The 21,065-nt window shown below is 44.1% G+C and overlaps 1 protein-coding gene across 1 annotated transcript in view; it reads left to right on the forward strand.

Annotated features, from left to right (window-relative positions):
* SLC6A2 (solute carrier family 6 member 2) overlaps positions 1 to 21,065 on the forward strand; it is a 1,124,598-nt gene that overhangs the window by 261,188 nt on the left and 842,345 nt on the right. Inside the window, exon 3 of the mRNA XM_069639646.1 lies at positions 20,507 to 20,638. Within this exon, the coding sequence (XP_069495747.1) occupies positions 20,507 to 20,638 (132 nt within the window). The remainder of the gene's footprint in view (positions 1 to 20,506; positions 20,639 to 21,065) is intronic.

A 21,065-nucleotide genomic window follows, 5' to 3' on the forward strand; every position in this document is an offset into this window, starting at 1 on the left:
TCTCACACGGAAATCAAGCAGCAGACATGGAAGCCAAGCGTATGGCATCCAAAAGTGAAACGATCAAGGAAGTGGAAGCCATCCCTATCAATGAAAGGATGATGGTTGAATGAACTACACCTGACGGATATAACAATCTTGGGCAAACCCAGTTGATGGAACTCCAAGAGGAGGCACCACAGGAAGAGAAGAATCTTTGGGAACGTCAAGGGTGTTCTTTAAAACCCTCTGACAGCTTGTGGTGACAAGACAGCACTGGTAAACCAGTAATGCCTGTAGCACGATTAAAAATAGCACTGGAGCAGTTATATCCGGTGCACATGACAAAAGAAAATTTAGCAGCAATACGCGCAGAAGACTAGTTCATAACGAATTTAACTGAGCATGTTGCATTCTTTATAGTGAACTGTATAATCTGCCAGCAATTCTCGGCTGGGCACACATTAAAAGTAATGAGAGGAGTCATCCCAAGGCCAAATGGGCCTTTTCAACACTTGCATGTCGATTAGGTCAACATGATTCAAGTATGTAACTTGTACAGATACTTAATTGTTGTGGTGTGTCCATTCTCTAGATGGTTTGAGGCAGGTCCATGTACACACCCAGACTCTACCTGTACGTCCAAAATTTTAGTGAGAGAGGTGTTCCCCCGGTGGGGGAAGTGCGAGGTCATGAGATCAGATAATGGCCCTCACTTTGTTAATGCAACATTCAAACAGATTAGCTTGCTGCTTGGTATAAAGCACAAGTTCTCATCAGCGTATCATCTGCAAGGTAATGGGATCTGTGAGAAGCTCAATGGCTTGTTAAAGGAAACGATAGTCAAGTTGAAGCTGACTCTCAGAAATGGATGGTAGCACTGCATCTTATGCCACACAAGATAGCCACAGGAAGAAGAATGAGAACTTCCTTGACACCCCGAGATAGCGCTAGGTGCGATGCCCAGTCAACAGGAGAAATGTTAGGGTCTGAAATGCAAAACTATCTGAACTGCATGACATCTTGCCTTACTGTGGTTTCAGACCAGCTGCAGTGATGACGAAAAGGGCGCAGGGCAGCATGGAACACAGAAGGAGATACTACTACAGACACAGCTCAAGGACTTTGTGTTCCATCCGTCTTCCCTGGAGACACCGTCCTTGTGAGGAATCATACAAGGAAAAGATGGGACGAGCCAAGATTTAATGGTCCCTTCACGGTGAAGGACGGGATACTGAATAGAAACACTTATTGATATATCTTTATGTCCAGTTCATGAGTTCTGGATGACTTCCCCTATATAACACCCCTCTCTTAGAATCCCCCTGACCCCACTGAGCCAAGAAGTAGTTCTGTTTTGCAAGTTTAAAAGGTTTATTTGAAACAAAACTAACAGTATATATGTATATATATCACACTTTTATAATGAATTAATAATTAATATCACACTTAAAACATGAGCAGTGATCAACAGTGAATAATGTCCTACTAGTAAACTGATTTTGTTACCCAGGAGTAGTATAAGGATGAGGTAGCACACTTGTGAATAGGAACAGAAGAATAAGGTGGTAGAGAATGCTTTATATAAGTTCCGATGGATGCAATGTTGAATGAAAATGCAGTACAGAAAATACTCAATATGATTTCAACAAAACAATGTAATCACTTTTCTCTGGCAATCCACTCCCCCCCCCCCTTATGCAATGTAAGGAAATGAAGAGTAGCACACAGTTCTCAGACATGCAATCAAATGTAATTCAGTTCACCCCAGCAAGCTTAGACTACGGATAGAAGTTGAAACACAGGCCCAAAATGCTTTTATATGTGCTGGCAATGAAGTGAGGAGTATGCTGAAAATGGTTTTAATTGCCTTTAGGAGGTTCAGGGTGAGTGAAAGATACTTGGGATGAGCTCAGACTCCCTTTAACAATGCTCTATGAGTAACTAGCAGGTTAAACAAATTTTTGGCAAAGGAAAGCAAGGAAGCTGCTGTTTTCACACGTGGCTGGATTTTTAACCAAATCGCGAATCATGGCAAAATTTGCAAGTGCGTGAATCGTGATTGTGGAAAAAGTATAAGGAGTAGCAAGTCGATTCTAGGTTTGTTGGAAAGGTAAGATTCTGAGCTTTCAGGGGAAAGTTAGACCAAGTTCCTAGCCCAAACGGTTCCAGAGATACGGACGATTAAATAAAGGTAGTTTTTCGGATTTAAAGTAAACTCAAAATGACAGGTGACAGCTTTGCAAAATAACAAGTGACAATTTCTAGGAGGCAGTTCTACTTAGATTAAATAGATTGAATTATATCACTGGAAACTAAGAGATTTGGTTTCACACCGTCCTAGCTGTACTCACAATGTATTTGGAAGGTCTAGGTCTCACGGATCGGGTCAAGATGGCTTCGGTTCTGGTTTCGCCCCGGACGGTCTCTGCGCACAGCGTCTGGTCTCTGCTCTGCTGGTCTGGTCTGACACTGCTCCTGGCCTGGCTCCTGGATCTCTGGGTACAGCGTCTGTGCACAGCTCCTGGATCTTTCTGCAGAGCTTTCTCTGGACACAGCGCTGATCTGCACGGCTCCTGGATGCTGCTACCGCTGTTAGGTTTGCTGGATGCTGAGGCCTGCTGAGAAGAGTTCTCAGTTTGTGGGTTTAGGCCCTTGCTTTGAGTTCTGAATCAAGTTCTTTGGAGTTTTAAAGTCTAAGTGTTGGATCTGGTATCTTCTGGATGTTGTGTGGTCCGGCAGAGCGCATTGCAGCAACTGGATTTGAATGTCCTCTCTAGCTTCCAGTGGCTCTTTTTATGTCTTTTGAAAGTGGGTGTGTGTGCAGCATCACTAGCCAGCCCCTCTCTCAACTGCCCATTGGTCAAGCTTTCCGCACTGCTTTGATTGGGGGAAGGAAATGTGTGTCATGGTGATGCTGTTTTATGGTCTGCAGAAAGGATACTCCCCTGTCAAATTGCACACAAATCTATATTTGACCCAAATACATATTTGCACAGGTACACATTTGTTTAAAATTACATGCACCCATCACATATCACATGAGGTATACTCTGATCAAACTCTGCTCTTCCTGGAGGCTTGCATTCAAAAATGGCAACATATTTTCAATTTTAGTGGGCTATGCAACATTGGTTTGTCATTAAAATGTATACAAATGTGCGCAAGGCATGTATGCATTTATATAAGGAAGTGTCAGATTTTTAACATGCATACATTTGGAGTGAAACCCTATTTTCCGCTAGCAACCCCCCAGATCATACCACCAGGTCCTAAAACCTCTTAAAATGTGGGCAGAAAAATCACAAGAATTATGGTATCATTTAGATAATTTTGACAGGTCCGCACCATGAGTTATACATCTTTCTTAAAATCATATTCTGGCCAATAGGGGTGTGTCGGTTACCAGTCAAATGGTCGAAAACATTTGGTCGACAGACAATTTGGTCGACACCAATTGGTCGAATGCCAAATGGTCGAATTTTTCTTTTTTATTTTTTTTCCCCACACGAAAACCCACAAAACACATATATAAATAAAAAATAAAAAAATTCGACCATTTGGCATTCGACCAAATGGTGTCGACCAAATTGCAGTCGACCAAATTGCAGTCGACCAATTGACAGGACACCGGGTGTGTCTTCCCAGGTCACATGATGTAGAAACCAGTTTATCCAGTTTCTGCCAAGCTCAGAGACCCTGCCCCTCCCAGCTTCTGCCAAGAGGAAACTATTTTACGGCCCCCCCAATAAACCATCTGCCTGGGCCCTGGAAGGCCCATTGTTCAAGAGGAAGCCATTTATGACTTCCCCCCAATAAACCCTCTGCCTGGGTCCTTTGTTTAGTCTCTAGCAGTCCCTTGGTAATTCAATCAGAGAGGGGTAACCTCCCCTCAGAATGCAGCCAGGCCTGAGAACTGCTGTGGATCCAGTTTCACTCCAATTGGGGGGAAGTTGTCAGGCAGAATTCAGTTCCTTAAGCCAGGCCCCAGCTAATGTCACTTTTAGTTACCCAGTTTTCTGCATTCAAATAAAACGAACAATTTTTACACATGCAGCTAGAATGCTGATTCTAAGTTCAAAACTATGACATTTTAACAGTGACAAACTATGTGGCAGTCACAAGTCTGTCCCTCAGTTTATTTACACATTTCGATTTTTGGTAATTTTAAATCCAGTTTCAGTTTAAGCCGCTGCAGACCTGCAGAGCTCAGCCAGTCTTGTTATAAACCTTCAAGTCACTTCAGAATATAACTTTACATTGTATCCACCTCTCAGTAAGTCTTTCTTTGGCCTGCTTTGGGTTCATTTATTCAGTTTTACACAAATGTCTGGTGTTGTTTTAAAACGCCGGCTTTCTGATAGTGGTGAGCACCAGTATTGCAGCCATTTTTGGGATCTGCCTTGGATTCAAGCATTTCAAACAAGAGATATTACATGTAAGTATATTCTCCAGGTTCAACACATGGCACTGGTGTTTTTCCTTTGGCACCCATTCCACTCATGCTCGCACTGGTGAGTGGCAGGTTAGGCAACCATTTTGGTGTGCGCAAACTGCGTGGTTCTCCTGGATTCGGGCGCACATGTGGGTTTTTTGGCCATCTTGGATTTTCTAAGCCCACAGCACCAAATGTTGCAGCATGATAGCTCAAACGTGGGTCAGGACACCCAACAGTACCCCATCTGCAGTGAAACTACAAGGCAGGAGAGCTTAGATTTTTCTCAGCGATATCAAACCCTACATCGGAGAAGGCCCCCTGCCTGCACCCCAACAAGAGGAGTCGACGAGCAACAGGGAAGAACCAGAGCACGTGATCCATGATGAGGAAAAAGGACCAGCCAAACAAAGACAAATAACATTTTGCAAATTGTGGCTTAAATTGGACACTTCCTCTAAGCAAAAAAGGGGATAATGACATAAAAAATGGACACTCTGTGCATCCTAGTTGCAGGGTGAAGAAGAAAATTGCACGCATAAGCCACAACATAGCCTGTGAACTTTGAACTTTGGACTGAGGCACACTTGAGCCTTGACGAGAAAAGAATATGCCAAATTTTGACCGAGGACACTTACATTGGAAGCAACTAAAGTATCTTGATGCATTTCACACCGAGACCCTATTCGGAATCACTTATGGTATCCCGCAGTAGCGACATCACAAAGGATGTGGTCACCTATTTTGATCTAGTGCTAAGATCATACCCGTCATTGTTAGGGAGACTCACCAATGTCACTGACTTTCTTCAATATCCTGAGAACGAAAAGACAATAAGAAGACGGCTTACTGTCATTGCCGAACAATTTCTCTTACTTCCTGAGTACAGTAAGAAAGAACCAAATGTCCCAAACACAGATGGAAATAAATGATTTTATCAACACATTGTTCTTTCGTATAATCGAAGACTGTCCAACTCTTGTCGGAAGAACAACAGACACACTCACGTTTCTTCGAGACCCGGCAAATACAAAACATTTAAGCCAACATTTAAATAAAATCGTGATACTGGTTGCACTCCACGCAACCGGGCAGTGCAGACATTGTTTACATCAAGGAAAGAACATATAATCCTGAACCTCAGGAAGACAGGATGGATGTCCCTGTCACCAGAGGACAGCAGGTTGGCTCACTATGTCCTATTTTGCCTAGTCACTGACTTTCCAGAACTAGTGGGAAGACCGATCGATGTTGACGTCCTCACATTCATAAGAGATCCAGCTAATGTTGCACTGATGGGCATGCTCTTGCATGGAATTGTGCTCCAAGTAGAACTCTCTAACCATCAGCAGAACTATCTGAGGAGATTCTAAAAGCCTTCCGACAAGGGACAGATCGAGGAAGCAGTGTAAAGGACTTCACCTATTGCATTTGTTGTTATTTTTCCCTTATTTCTTCATACTGATCAGCATATAATATGTCCTCAGGACTGTAGCAAATCCGAGGAGTGGACTGGGAGCTTACTTATTTTGAACATGTACAGTAAAAGGACTTACTGAAGTGTTAGTTGATTTGATTTTCCCCATAGTCTAGCAAAGGAACTGTATCCTGAAATAAGAGACAATCCGTAACCTGCAAGAGGGGGGACACTTGTGGAACACCTGAGACCCTTAACCACAGAGTTCTAAAGACAATATTGTGTAAAGGAATACAATAAAACATTGACATATGGAGAATGATCGAGATGGGGGTCCAGAGCAGCAATCTGGTCCTACCACAAGAGGAGAGACAACCACGCTTCTCTGGAAGCAAATGCTGCCGCCTGACATACATGGGCATAATGTATTTGTGTATCATATTCATCATTGTTTTACTGTCATTAGCGATCAGAACTGCATTTTGATTGGTGCACAAAACGTTCCAATTCCAGTGCACCCACCTAATGATGCAAGCAAGAAACCCACAAAAGCACCCAGGCCTTACATAGCCATTCTAGTCCCTTGAAGATCTGATGGTGGAGTGAATGAACTTGAAATGGATGTGATTAGCACTGATACACACACACTTGTGGTAAGAAACAAACAGAAAAGCCGAAGACAGGGTCGGCAAAGAATGAATGAAGAAAGGTTACTGACAACCACACGCATGCAAACACTGAATGCACACAAAACAGGCCTAGTGTCAATGATTGCAGAACCACAAGCCAAAACAATAGAAAAGAAGAGACTGCTTGCCACAAGAAACTCCACAACAGACATTGTGGAAAGACAAGAGAAATCGGAAAAGAAAGCAACAGAAATTATAATGATAAACATCCCTGAGAAAACACTGAGGGAGACAAAGACACACTCAAAGAAGGTCTCACAAACACAACTAATAGCAGACACAGTAGGGCTGTCATTAGCCAGAGAAAGAAAAAAACTAGAGGAATTGAAGAATAAAACTCCAGAGACAGTAGTAACACACATATATGTTCCAACAGAGGGGACAAGTACCAGTTCCACAGTACAATCATATATTAGACCAATGCCAGAATGATATGAACATTTCTAGCCCGACAGAAAAAGATGTATGAAGACAGGGAAACAGCTGCCAGACGTTTGTCCACTCAAATGGTGCAGATGAGGAAGCCTGCACGATGGTCCAGGATAGCTGAGAATCCTCCAGCAAGAAAGAGCCATACAGATACATTTAGGGATGTAGTTAGAGCAAACTACAGGAAAACACTAAGAATCAAGAGAAGCTAGCATGGAGATGACAATGAACTAAATGATTACCTAGTCTGCACAGCACATTTGGGAAACAACATTTGGTACCAGCACATGAAAGAAGTTGGAAGACGAAATTCAGAAGGGGAATGCTTTGTTTGTGCACTCCTACCATGCAGCATGGGGAAATCCAAGATTTTCGTAACTGTAGAAATTGATGTCCAGACAGCACATTCTCTGTCACACGTAGCAATGTGCAAGACCAGAGGCCAGTTCATGGGTAGTGATGCCTCATTAATGTGGGCAACTGAAACAGCCTATCCCGATGACGATGATTATGTTCAAGACATTAAGACAAGAAACAGAGCTCATACTAGGAATCATGTGATCAAGTACGAGAAGCCTGGAGTTAAAAGAGCAGGAATAAGATGGGAAGTGAACCTGAGACTAAATGTCCAAGGATACACTTCAAAGGAAGCTTGAAAGTCGAAGAATAGAGCCCAAATGCAGATTTGGGGAACAGTGCTTTCACCAGATGGGTGGGAAAAGGGAATGGTGATTTGCAGAGCCTGGGTGATCCCTGGACTCTACAACTAAACTGTTGACATTGTGCAGAATGGCTGTAAGCCATTATGGCTGAAACTTGCAAAACTATTGACATGGGTCGAAGATAGTGCCACTAGAAAGCCCAAAATTCTGCTTCAGGAATAATGGCACTAGAAAGATCGGAGGGAATAAGAACTATGGACGAGTTTTTGACGCTCCAGGAATGGTGCATGGAACTGCAGTAATTATGGATCATTATTGGTCATACGGAGCCAATGCATACATCAGGCTGCCAAGAGACTGGGGAGGTATATGCACAATATATGCACAATAGTGAATGTCCATGTTCCAGCACTGGTGATCCCGTAAAGTGACATGGATATTGACAGTTTCCCGAAAGCAGATGCTCACCTGAGGAAAAAGAGATCTGTGGAACTGATAACTCAGATGAAGAGAGAGAATTACTTCTGTGCTAAATCAGAAGAAGCCTTTCATGCAATCCATATGAACACAGACTGTTCAGCCTCACCTCATCAGTGTTCACAACGATTTTTATGCCAAGAATCTAAATTGGATTAAATACTAAATGGTTGCAGATAACCAGATGGGAGTTACTGCAGACGATCAACAAAACCATTAAAGGATTCAATGCGATCAAGGAAGAGATGAGAGCCATCCGACTGATGACTCTTCAGAACAGGTATGTCCTTGACATGATCAAAGCCATGGATGGAGGAGTTTGTGCAAAAATTGTAGAATCATGTTGCACATTTATACCATCTCACAATGAGGAGAATGGAATCTTAACAGAGGCCATAGGTATGCTGACACACGTGCAGAACCATATTATCTATGAAACTGATGAAGTTGATGATGACAGCTGGATTGGATCGCTGTTCACATGATTTCCACAATGCATGGCAGACACATTCAAGTTCTTGGGAGCACTTTTAGTGATGATATTGCTAGGATTTTGTGTTATCAAGAGAACAATCTTGCAATTGAAGACTGTGAAGAAAGCCATACGGATGAAGATCATGATTGATGTCAAGCCAGGATGCAAGCCCAAAGACCTGACTGATGAAGAAATAAGAGACTTTGTGAAGACCAGTATTCACGCACCAGAAGGAACAAAGTTTCTCTATCCCAGGAAGCATAGAAATTATGTGGGAAGATGGGTCTTAATGGAAGACGAATGGTGACATCACAACGACCCGGACAGACGTACAAGTAGAAGAAATGACAATCCAAGAATGACACCCAGAGACGAAACGCCATGAATAAGGATATCGTGAACCTAAAAGGGGAGAACAATGTTGAAATACAAAGAAGCTTAAGCTGTAAACAGGATGAAGATATTCAACCAGCTAACACCTGAACATATGCGTGGAACCGCAGGAAGGATAAGAAAACAATGCGGCTTGCAATGCTAAGTAGAAGAATAGTGCTGCAAGTGCCATTATACATAATCTACCTCAAAACGAAGCACAGTATTATAAGTGTAATTCCACTTTGCAAATGAAGCAGAATCAACCCAGGTTACTAAAGGCCGAATGAGCAGATATTCATATTCTAGCAAAACGAGAAGAGATGGCTGAATCGAAACTCGGCAGATGCAACTCGTGCCAGAAGTGCCAAGGTCATACTAATAAAAGGAATGAACAGAAGCCATCCGAGCGAGGAGAAGCATGAGTTCACACCTATGCTTGGCATCCGCCCAGGCAGAGATATCGGAACTTTCCCAGACAGAAGATGCAGTTTCGAGGCCAACCACAGTAACATAATTGACACATAGTTGTTGAAGTGATGATTGATTCAAACCTTAATTGGAGAAAGGCCGGGTAACTAGAGAGCACCGTGCACCTGGCTGACCATTCTATGTGCTGCTAAGCAAAGTGGAAATGTATGCATGGCGTTGGTGTCAACGCAATCACAATGGACCAAATAATCTAGGGTCCTATAGATAGTAGAATCAATGAGACATCGTACTTTTAGTGACGTCTACAGTAGTCATCTTTGAAGGAAGGGCTTAGACGCCCACCTGACGGTGTTCACCCAATCCCCTCACTCCGTTACCATACACAAATATAGTACCTATATTAAAGCTACCTTTTCCTAGCCAATAGAATTGCATATTAACTTTTGAGTGTGATACGTCAGTTATGACGTGTTTTCAGTATAAATGCTATGATTTTTATGACGTTTGGTTGGAGTTGCAGCGAGATGGACAATCGCATCACTGCTGATTTCCATGACTCCCTGTTTATTTTACTTGTCATTAAACTGACTCCCTTTGCCAAACCATTGAGTTGTCCTTATTGATTGGTGTTGGAGTAATAAATATGCACCCCCATCCATCTCAAGGGTGCAGCTATCTCGTCTTAAAGTACTTTCGGAGCAAACCTCAGCTCTATGGGCCGGCCGGGGTCTCCGGAGTGCAATCTTCTATCAACAACCATGCTGTCAATTTTTCCACTCCGCAATACAAGGGCTGTCCATATGGCTAACCTGCTCAGTCAATTCCAACCACAAATAACATAGAGATGTTCATATCAGCACACAGGAAATGGGTGCTTCCAACGTATATCCATCAACACCAAAGGTTTCTGTATCTGCCTTCCTGCTATCCAACAAACACGCTGCCCTTCTTACAGAGCCATATGCAATGAGGACAACAATATTGACAGAAGGGCGCTATACAAGACCACTTTACATTACTAGACCTTTTGGTTTGTCCTCCTTCTAGATTTAAATTCAGGGATGATTTTCAGTATTAGGATAAACCCTTTGGGATGTCCTACCTTCCAAGTTGTGTACTCCAGGGAATCTCTTTTTCCCTTTGGAGATACCTAAACAACCCTCTTTTCTGCTAGGAAAACCCTCCCTTGTTCTCCTGCCTTTGAACTGTGTTATGACCAGCATCCATATGTGGTTTCAATGTTAAACATCTCAAATCAAAGCAATTCAAATTAAATTCAAGACCGCCCCACCTTTAGAAACAATGATTACAGTCTACTTTTGTCTTTTACCTGCTTGTTCCCTGCTTTATCCTCCGTTCCCTTAGAACCTAATAAGGTCTGGGTGCACCATAAACATGTCTGGATGCAAGGTGCCTGTTATTACCCTCTAGGCATGGCTTAGCACACATAGGCTTTGGCTGCTCGAGTGGCTAAGGTTTTAAAACAAATATATTTTTGTCAACATTTTCCAAATAAACAACTTTAACCAAACTCCCCTTATCCCTCTTCACCCACCACCCCCCTCAAAGCCCCAGGCAGAGACAACGAAATTATTTTCTCTATTTCAGACAAACAACAAATATTCTTGCTTACATAATATTCAATATCTTCATATTATGTGGACACCATTGTAATACAAAGTCACCGTTAAGAAAGTCCAAGACTATCGACCATTCTTGTCGACATTTTTCCTGTTCCCCTTCCACTCGAAAGCATAAACACCCACAATTCAATTAACCAGTCTCTTACCCCGGTGGTTCTTTCTGTTTTCAAGAGCAAGCAATGACTAACCATGCAGCTATTACCATTAACAAAAATGCTTTACTTTGAGTTTTAGTAGGCAGACAGTTTTCCGGGTCAAACAAACCACACAACAATTGCTTTTGTTAAACATATTATTAAACGAAAGCTGGGCGCATTAAGCCAATTGTTCTTACAGTTTTTCACATCATGGTAACTGGATGTCCTCAACATAAAAGCCATGCAACTACCACCAGTAAATGCCAACATTTCTGCTGCTCATATATCCTTGCCTATCACAATGCATTGGATGCTGGCCTCATACCAATGAAATGCCCTTATGCAATACAGCTACACAGTTCTGAGTGTTTGTTTATTACACATAGAACTTCATCAACAAAAGGTTTATTGTTCAAACTTAGCAGATCAAATGTACATGATGTCCTGCTTTTTGTGTGCTAATTTTCATTACAAGGACCAACTGCTGATGTAAAACACGTCAACAAGCTCAATGAGGTCACCCTACAGCTGAATGCTGTTATAACATATTGAAAAATGTCCGTGACTACATAGAGTAAAGAGGTCAAATGCAGAGTTTAACTGACAGGCTATTATGCAAGTCTCTCCAAAAAGGACGAGCAAACTCGTCCTTGGCGTTTAATGGGTTAAAAGGGAACGCTGAGGCACCTTGCACAATGCTTTTTATATGTGGTAAGTAGTATTGCATACTTTATAATGCATACCGTCACCCCCTTCCATACTTATTCTCACACTACAGCTGATGCAATTTTTCAAATGAATGATAGATTTAGAATCGGTTAAGTGTTAACTGACACAGATATTCGAATAATCATGCATTGGACACTACTTCCTTATTTGACAGTTACCCAGGCATGTTTAAACACTTGGGGCCTGATTCATGGAATAACCGGTGTCCTAGGACATATATTCACATTATAAGACCTAGAAAACCAAAATTAATAAAACATGACACCTATTCTGAATCCAAATTTTTAATTAGACACTACCACCTTAAAATTTGGAATGTGCATCATTGCGCACATTTGCCCATTAGGTTTGCTTGTTTTTGATCTATGCCTATTCAAGGTTTAACCCATGAGCGATACATTACCCCAGGCTTTCTCTTCTTTAACCCCCTTGGCTGATCAGATTCCTCTATGGAGCTTCTAAACTGCTCCAGCAGCTCCTGTCGGCCATCTTGTCTCGTATCCGTTGATACAGGTGAGCCTCCTATCCCTATTCCACTTACCTTATCCATTCGTCACAAATATTACGAACATTGCACCTAGAACAAGTGAAAAGGTTTGCCAAGCAAAGGCATCACGCCTGCACCACTTTGTACAGTTAATTACATAGAACATCTGTGTTCATACTACTGTGAGTATGACACAGTTGGTATTCAATTGGCTCTATATTCTGGCCGCATATATCTTCTTGGCACTCACAATATTTTTTCTCACACAGAAGTTGAGTGTTCTTTGTATGAAGGCTTTCCGCCTTAGCCAGTATTGATGGCTAATCTGCACCAATGATACGCATATGACATTCCCCACATTACAACACGGATCTGATGTTATTGACATCTACCTTTATCTCGTTGGTGCCATTACACACTGTGACATAATTATGTTACTAGGGATGCTAATAATAAATAGCAGCTGTTGTGACTCGAGATATATCACAACCTTCTCCACACATCTGGGTTTGCGCCGATACAAAAGACTGAGCTTTGGCATGTCCTCAGCAGCCGAAGTCTTCCAGCAGGCCATCCAGGAAATGATGCATGGCATACCGAGAGTACTCAATGTCAGTGATGACATTCTCATCCACGCCAGCGACAGGCAAGAACACATGCGTCGCCTCAAGATGGTACTCAGCAGGTTGGAGACTGCAGGGCTAACCATTCACCGGGAGAAGTGCGAGTTCATGAAGGAAGAGATCACTTTCTTCAGATATGTGTTCAACGGCGCTGGAGTCTCTGCCGATCCACAAAAAGTTGCGGACATCAAAGAAGCCTCACCCCCAACAACACCCACAGAAGTACGCAGTTTCTTGGGGGTGGCGACGTACTGCGGGAGATTCATCCGTAATCTGGCAACGATGTCCGAGCCACTCAGAGAACTCACCAAATCCATCACAAAATGGGTCTGGAGCCCCAACTACCAGGAGGCTTTCAAGCAGATCAAGACGTCCCTGTCAGCCGACAACACAATGGCATACTACGACCCCACACTGTCAATGGAACTATATGTTTATTTACAGCCCTGTCGGCCTCGGAGCGATCCTGGTCCAAGTTGCACATGATGAAACAAAGAGCAATCGGCATTGAGGACATTGTACCAGCCACACAAGCTGATCACTGCTGTGACCTCGTCAAAGACTCCATCATCTCCGGCGAATGGAAATCTTTTCTGTGAATTCCCAGTGTGACAAGACCTGTCTGTCATCAAGGAAGGACTCATACTAAGAGGCGCTCGGATCGTCATACCCGCAAGTTTGCAAGACAGAGTCATTGCGCTGGCTCATGAACGTCACCAAGTCATGGTCAGGACCAAAGCCAGGATCAGGCACTGAGTATGGTTTCCGCACATCGACACCAAGTTATAACAACTCATAACAGCATGCCTCCCGTGTCAGATCACAAGCGCACCACCGAACCCCAAACCCATAAAAGCGGCAGAGCGGGTGTCCTCAAGATGGGACGTAATCGGCATTGACTTCTGCATGGTTCAAGAAGGCACGTATCTGTTAGTGGCCATTGATGACCACTCAATATTTCCAGAGGTGGAAATCGTGTCATCAACCTCCGCAGACATGGTGATGCCGGCTCTGGAGAAGATCTTTGCCACCCATGGCCTACCTCAGCGCATCCGGAGTGACAATGGGCCACGCTTCCAAGGGGCGGAAATCAAAAAATACCTGGATGATCTGAGATGCAGAGAGGTTCATGCGTACCCTCAACAAAGTGCTACGCCTATCCCGTGTGCACTCCATCCCATGGAGGGTAGAGCTGTACTGATTCCTAAGGAACTACAGAGTGACACCCCACAGCACCACAGGAATACCACCGGCAGACGTCATGTACGGGACTGTGATAAACTCATCCATTCCCACCATCCAAGCAGGGGCACAGATGCCTATGACAGCGAACGCACAAATCAAAGAAGGATCACGGCAAATGAGCGTATGAGCACCAAAGGACACACAAAGGAATCCAGACACCAAGTCGGCGATCAAGTGCTGGTGAAGCGGAACCCCTCGAAAACGAAGCTGGACACCCAGTACGACGTAGTTCCCTGGACGATAACTCGACGACGAAGAACCATGATAACGGCCACACGAGGGCAGCGTCAGATCACCAGGAATGCATCATGGTTCAAGGGAGTGCCATGACAAATGTGGACTGACGGGGACAAGCAGCCCTGAGAGGAAGCAGGGTCGCCACCGGAAGATGAGTACCAACAACCCGAGGAGGAGTCGACCGAGGAGCACGAGACAGACGGACTGCTGGAGGAACCGAGGGAGGCATCTCCAAATAAGGCAGGTGAGCCGCAACCGGACACGATTTGGGGGACAGCCCCTCGATGTGGGCGCTATGTCCTAAGAACTGCACCGACAGCCCCAGAAAAGTTAAGAGACTATGAGTGGTAGGACTATAAACTGTGCTGGACTAGAATGCACAGTAGAGTTAAGTTGAATCAAGTTGACATGATTGTATCTAGTGTGTTATGTTTTAAATTGTTGGAAAAAAGGAGGAATGTTGTGTACACCTTATGTCCCGTGACGCGGTGTCGTAAGGCGTGTTAATAAAAGCCCCGCCCCTGGCTACGGAGAGGAAGTTCCGGGCAAGGCACGAGCCCTCTGTGTGCGCCTCGTTTTTATTTTGCTCCGCAGCAGGCCTCGGACCGCGGAGCCCCACACGTGCTCTCCCTCGCCGGCGCACCGGCAGGAGAAGAGGTCACAGCAGCCACTTTGGAACTGAAAAACCTAGTTGCTTCAAAGTTAAAGCGCAATGCGGGACGTTAATACAAGACTCCAGTCCTTCTTTATACATCTGTGTGAGTATTAAGCATAACTCTATTCAGACATCTATGCTCGAGTATAACGTGAAAAAATAGATGTCACATGGACATATACTTATAACTTCTATCGCTTTTGCATCTGTTTTCAGAGCAAACCCATCCACTGTACTGCTGGAGACCACATGGTGCAGAACAATAATTTCCTAAGCCCTTTATCATTGAAGGACTCCCTTTGCCATTAATTATCCTAAGAGCACGCCTAATAGGAGATGAGTTTGCATGTGATTGCAAGCCATCTGGTGTTAAACCCCATTGAGGACCTTCTTCATATCCTATTAACACATTGGTTTAAACCCTTAGGTCTCAGTACCTGGAACGATCTCCCACTGTGGTGTTATTCGGCCTTAGAAGTTTGCGCTTACTGTTGTCGTCGCGTAGCTAAGGTAAGACCTCTTACCTGTACCTTTGCCCCACTGGCTTCTCTTAACATCCCCATAGGGATCTACTTTTCACATATCTTCCTTTATTCTCACTTCCCAGAAGCAGTGAAACTAATCCCAATGAAATTGACCACTTTTGCTTATCCTGATTTCACGCATTGGTACCGATTGGAGCAAGAAATCTTTAGAGGTAAATTACCATGCTTACACTTCTTGCCAAAAACAGTCTTTGTTGAAATCTGTAAAAGATTATCCAATATATCTTTTGTCAACATACTTATGGAATTTTTTGTCCTGATCATTTACAGAATTGTGAATGATTTATAGCCCTGATGAAGAGATGAAATCTAGAAACGTGTTGGGATCTTTATTATATTCTTTATTACATTTTATAATGTCATACTTTGAAGTACACTTTTCTAAGACTTTTTTTGTAGACCAGTCTTGTGGAGCATACCAACAGTCAATACATTATTATTATTATTATTATTATTATTATTATTATTATTATTATTATTATTATTATTATTATTATTATTGTTTTTGTATTTATGGAGTGCAGACCTAGCTTCAAGAAGCAATGGAGTGCTTTACAGAGGTACACAACAGTAAAAATGCATAACAGAGTGCTCTTCAGTGGTAACAATAGAACAGATATACAGCGGGGTGGGATACAGAGTGTCACAGATGAGGGGTACAGCTGTACCGCAGGAGAGGGGTGGGCAGCATCTAGCGAGTCAGAAGGCGCAGGGGTCGATGTGATGGCCTAGGTGCTGAGGCAGAGAGATTCCTTGAAGAGGTGGGTCTTGAGTTCTTTTCTGAATTGTAGGAGCGTGGGGGCAGGTCTGATGCTGACGGGAGGAGGTTCCATAGTCTTTAGGCGTAGGCTATGTTGTCCAAGGTTAAGGCTTGTTTACCGGTCCTTTAGTTTTTGCAGTGGTAGATTTCAAGTATGCAAATGTCCTGGCTTCTGGTGGTGTGCTGCCTGCTGGATATTCTGAGTTTCTCCCTAAGGTGGCTGGGTGACTTGGGGGCAACTGCCTTATTGATGATGCAGCAAGACTTGAAGGTGATTTGTGCATGCAGTGGGAGCCAGTGAAGGTCGATGAGGGCCGGGGTGATGCTTGAACGGTGGAGCTAAAGCTGTCTGGAGGGACGAAGGACTTGACTTTCACAGGAGGGAGGGCTGATACTGAGCTGTCTGAGTTTTCATAGCTATGTGTGTCTTGAAGGAGAGGTGTTCGTCGATGTGAAACCCGTGGGACCGGGAGCAGGAGGTGAGCTCAGGTTTGAAGCCCTCAGAGTTCATTGTTGATAGCGAAGTCTGTATGTCTGGGTGTTCAGCATTGTTGGTGAGGATTAGGAATTCAGTCTTGGAGGGATTGAGCTTCAAGTATTCACTGGACATCCAATACTGGATCAGTGAGAGGCGGGTTTAGAGTCTATGGGTGTCTTTGATGGAGTCGATCTTTAGGTATAGCTGTGTGTCATCAGCGTATTGGTGGATGTGGATGTTGTGTGTGGCTAGGAGGGCTCCCGGTGGTTACATATATAGATTGAAGATCACTGGGGAGAGGATGCAACCCTGCGGGACCCCACAGGTGACAGGTAGCATTGGTGAAATTGAAGAGTCCGTCTGAACAAACTGCTGGTGGTTGACAAGGGAGTACTTGAACCAGCATAGGTTAAGGTTTTTTGTCCCCATGCACGGTTGTAGAGTGCCCGTAAGTGCCTGGTGGTCTACTGTGTCGGAATTATGCGCAAGGTCAACTAGAACCAGGAGACGGGGTGGCCGTCATCAAGGATTGTGAGGGCGTCGTCAACCACCTGTATGGTGGCTGTCTTCGTGCTACACCTGGGTCTGAACCCGGATTGGTAGGTTTGGAGGATATAGTTGGTGTCGATGTGTTGCTGCAGTTATGCGGCTGCTGCTTTCTCAATGATCTCACCTAGGAATGGAAGATGGTGAGATAGTTACCTAGATGTTATGGATCCAGAGTGGGGTTCTTTAGTAGAAGGAGAATGTGTCCTATTTTTAGGGTCAATGGGAAGGTGCCTTGAGTTAGGGAGCTGTTGATGATCTCCAGGTAGGGAAGGAAAGCTTCTGCATCGAGGGTCTTGAGGTTGTACGCTGGGAGAATTTTATCTGTATACGATGTGGCTTTGAGGACAGCCAGGGTTTATACCAGGGTCCTCTGTCGAGAGTGTCTTGAATGTTGACCAAGGTTTGGATATTTCATGAGGAGGAACGTGAGGTGGGTTTGTGGATGCAGAGGTGGTGTCTATGTGCTTGCAAATCTTGCTGAATTTGCCGATGAAGGAGGTGTTGATGGCGGCAGATTTTTCGATGGCGTGTGGTATGGCAGGGGCGGGAAGTGGGTTGACACCTTGCTTGACAGCTTTGAAGCAGGCTCTGCTTTTGTTGTTGTCGGCTTCTTCTATGGTATTCTGATAGTAGGAGGCCTTGGCTTTGGGTAGGCTGCTCATAGTTCCTTGAGGAGCACAAGGTCAGATGTGGTCCTGGAGCGACTCCAGGTTTTCTCTTGTTTCCTGATCACTCTTTTGATAAGGTTGAGTTTGTGCGTGTATCAGGGGGCTGATGGTTTCATTTTGCAGGTGCATTATTTCAGAGGCGGGTGTCGATCGATGGAGGCTAAAAGGGTGGCATTGAGTGCCTTCAGTAGAGAGTCGCAGTGTGGCTGGGGGTTTGGTCCATGTAAGGTGGAGGTTGGCATCCTCCTCTATATGCATTTCAAATATTCTATCTTCACATACATTGAAGAGTTTGGCTTATTTAGCCCTGGATAGTGTGCAGGGGTGGGAGCTCCCTCATGTTGGGAGCTTAATCCTTGGCTGAACCCTGGCTTGCCCAAGGGTGGGATTGCTGCTTCCTCATCTGCATGGAGGTCACACCTAGCAGCTCCTGGGGTGACCCTGGTTAGAGCTTGGACTGTACTTGTTGATCTCTCCACTCTAAGCATCTTGGAGCAGTGGTTGACCTCTCCATTAGAGTGTAACAAAATCCAACTTCTGAAAACGCTTGTCAGAGATGGTACAGAAATCCCTCAGTTTTAGGGACAGTTCAAGGATTTTTATTTTCTTTGTGGAGTTTATGACTTCCCTATATCTGTCTTCTGCATTTGACCATACACCTAACCGAAACGTCTGTAATCCCTGATTAGTACTGGTGAATGTTCACCCTACTGTCTAAATAACTGCCTAATACTACAGCTGGAACACTAAGACCCTGGCTGTCTTTGCTCCCTCAGGGACTTTCCAACTGTCCCATCTCTTTTCAAGTGTTTATACTCTAATAGGAATTTGGATAGTGCCTTGGACTTACCCGGGGTGGAGTAGACTGCCCATGGATGTCCACTCTCCCCTTCCCCCCTCTACTCTGACGACTTCCCACACACACCTCCCTCCTTTCTGATGTCTCCTCAGTTTCAGTTCTCCTGATCTTGTCTCCATTCATTCATGTTACTATTTCTCCCACTCAACTTCACTGCTCCTCCTCCACACTACAAATCCCCTCCTCCAGAGTACTACTCCTCTTCTCCCACTATTACTCTCCTCCTCCAACTACTACTCTCATCTTCCCACTAATACGCTCCCCCCACATGACTAACCTCCTTCCTCCACTACTTCTATCTTCCTCTCCTGTATGTGTGAGAAAGAAAAAACATACAATGGGAACTAGGCCAGCACACTTTTTCTGTGCAGGCTCTCTGCACACCAAAGACGGTGTTGTGGGTAGTCCAATGTCCAAGATCAGTTCCCATAGGGCATAAGGTAAGTTTGGGAAGAAAGGTTCATTTCACCCTCTTGTGCCTGGTGATTTAGGGGACCAGTGACTGATTGCAAGAGCTTTCCGGTGACTCTGACGGCCCTGCAACAAGGGTGGCCACACTGTATCTGTGCACCCTTCCACTGGTGTCTTTCTTTCTCTTGGCTGTGAGCTGCTTTGTTTGGGTGTCTGCATGGCTGTGGCTTCTCTTTGCAGCTCTTCATTTCCTTTCTGCGTCTGGGGTGCTGATGTTGATTCTCTTGCTTGCCGTCCTCTTTTGTCTTTCTGCATTGGTTGAGGGTGGGGGGTCTCTAAAAATGTAAAGAGACACTGGTAGGTATTTGAGACATGAGACAAGGCTGGAGAAGAGGTTCTGCAAACAAATATAATTCCACGGCAGTGAGGGCGGGCAGGAATTGGGGACCTCTCTGCTGCCACCATCCACTGGGCTGGCTCTGAATGGTTGAGAAGGCTTCCAGTCCCCTCTTGACAAGGACATGCTCCTGGCAATGTCATATAAGATTCCAAAATAAATCTTCCACAACACACTCTCTTATGTACTCTGGAAAAAAATGATGAGCAGATTTAATAAAAGGCATATACGATCTGGTCTTGTGGTGATTACATGACGCTCGTGGACAGCTTTCAAGTACAAGCGTTTAGTAAATAAAGCATGCAACCATACATGTTTAATCATCGAATAACGTCTGTAAATATCTTCATGAGAAAGGCCTATTTGAGGCATATTTGAGGCTGTGCATTCCATTAATTAAATACCGCTTTGCTGGATTAAGCAGCAGCTTTGTGACCTCACAAACCAACTCTAAGAAGGTATTACAGCTCTATTACAGGTGATTAGTGTTGTCATAACTAGACTGTAAGACAATCATGTTCCAGTTTGACTGCAGGCTCCCATGTATTATACCTATGTAAATACCAGTCTTTCAAGGAACATCTCGTGCATACTTCCATTAGATCAGACCGTGTACAGTGACTATAATAACAGTATTTGAAGTGCATGTGAGGGAGTATACACACATTTGCCAGGCCAGCTGGGCTAACCAATGTCTTTTCATGTGTTTTCCCCAGGTGCCTTTCTCATTCCCTACACCTTGTTTCTCATCATTGCTGGGATGCCCTTGTTCTACATGGAGCTGGCCTTGGGCCAGTACAACAGGGAAGGAGCCGCCACTGTGTGGAAGATTTGTCCTCTCTTTAAAGGTAGGTCATTATCAGCATGGATGACACATGTGCACGATCTGAAGACCAAAGTGGGAGAATGTTTTAGACTCTGCATCATTTCTGATCATATTTCTGTGCCAGACACTACGGCAAATCCACTTTTTCTTGCAGTGAATGATGATTTTTATGATTTGTGTGTTAATCGGCATGTGCTATTGTTGAATGGGCTGTGGTGGATTGCTGGGTCCTGATGTGAAGTACTGCACCTGCAGCGGGTAACGCAGAAAAGTACACAGGTGCATCCCCCACATTATTTTGCCGTGCAAAATAACCGCGGAGTGAAGGAGCAATGAAATCTATAAAAGTAGCAATGTCACATGCACGGGTTCAAATTTTCACAGTGGTTGACAGGAGCCACTAGATTATATTATATTTATTAAATTGAAGTTCTTCACAGTGGAACTGG

The sequence above is a fragment of the Ambystoma mexicanum genome, chromosome 1q (genome assembly GCF_040938575.1).
Source record: "Ambystoma mexicanum isolate Mex_15411 chromosome 1q, UKY_AmexF1_1, whole genome shotgun sequence".
NCBI classification, from domain to species: Eukaryota; Metazoa; Chordata; class Amphibia; order Caudata; family Ambystomatidae; genus Ambystoma; species Ambystoma mexicanum.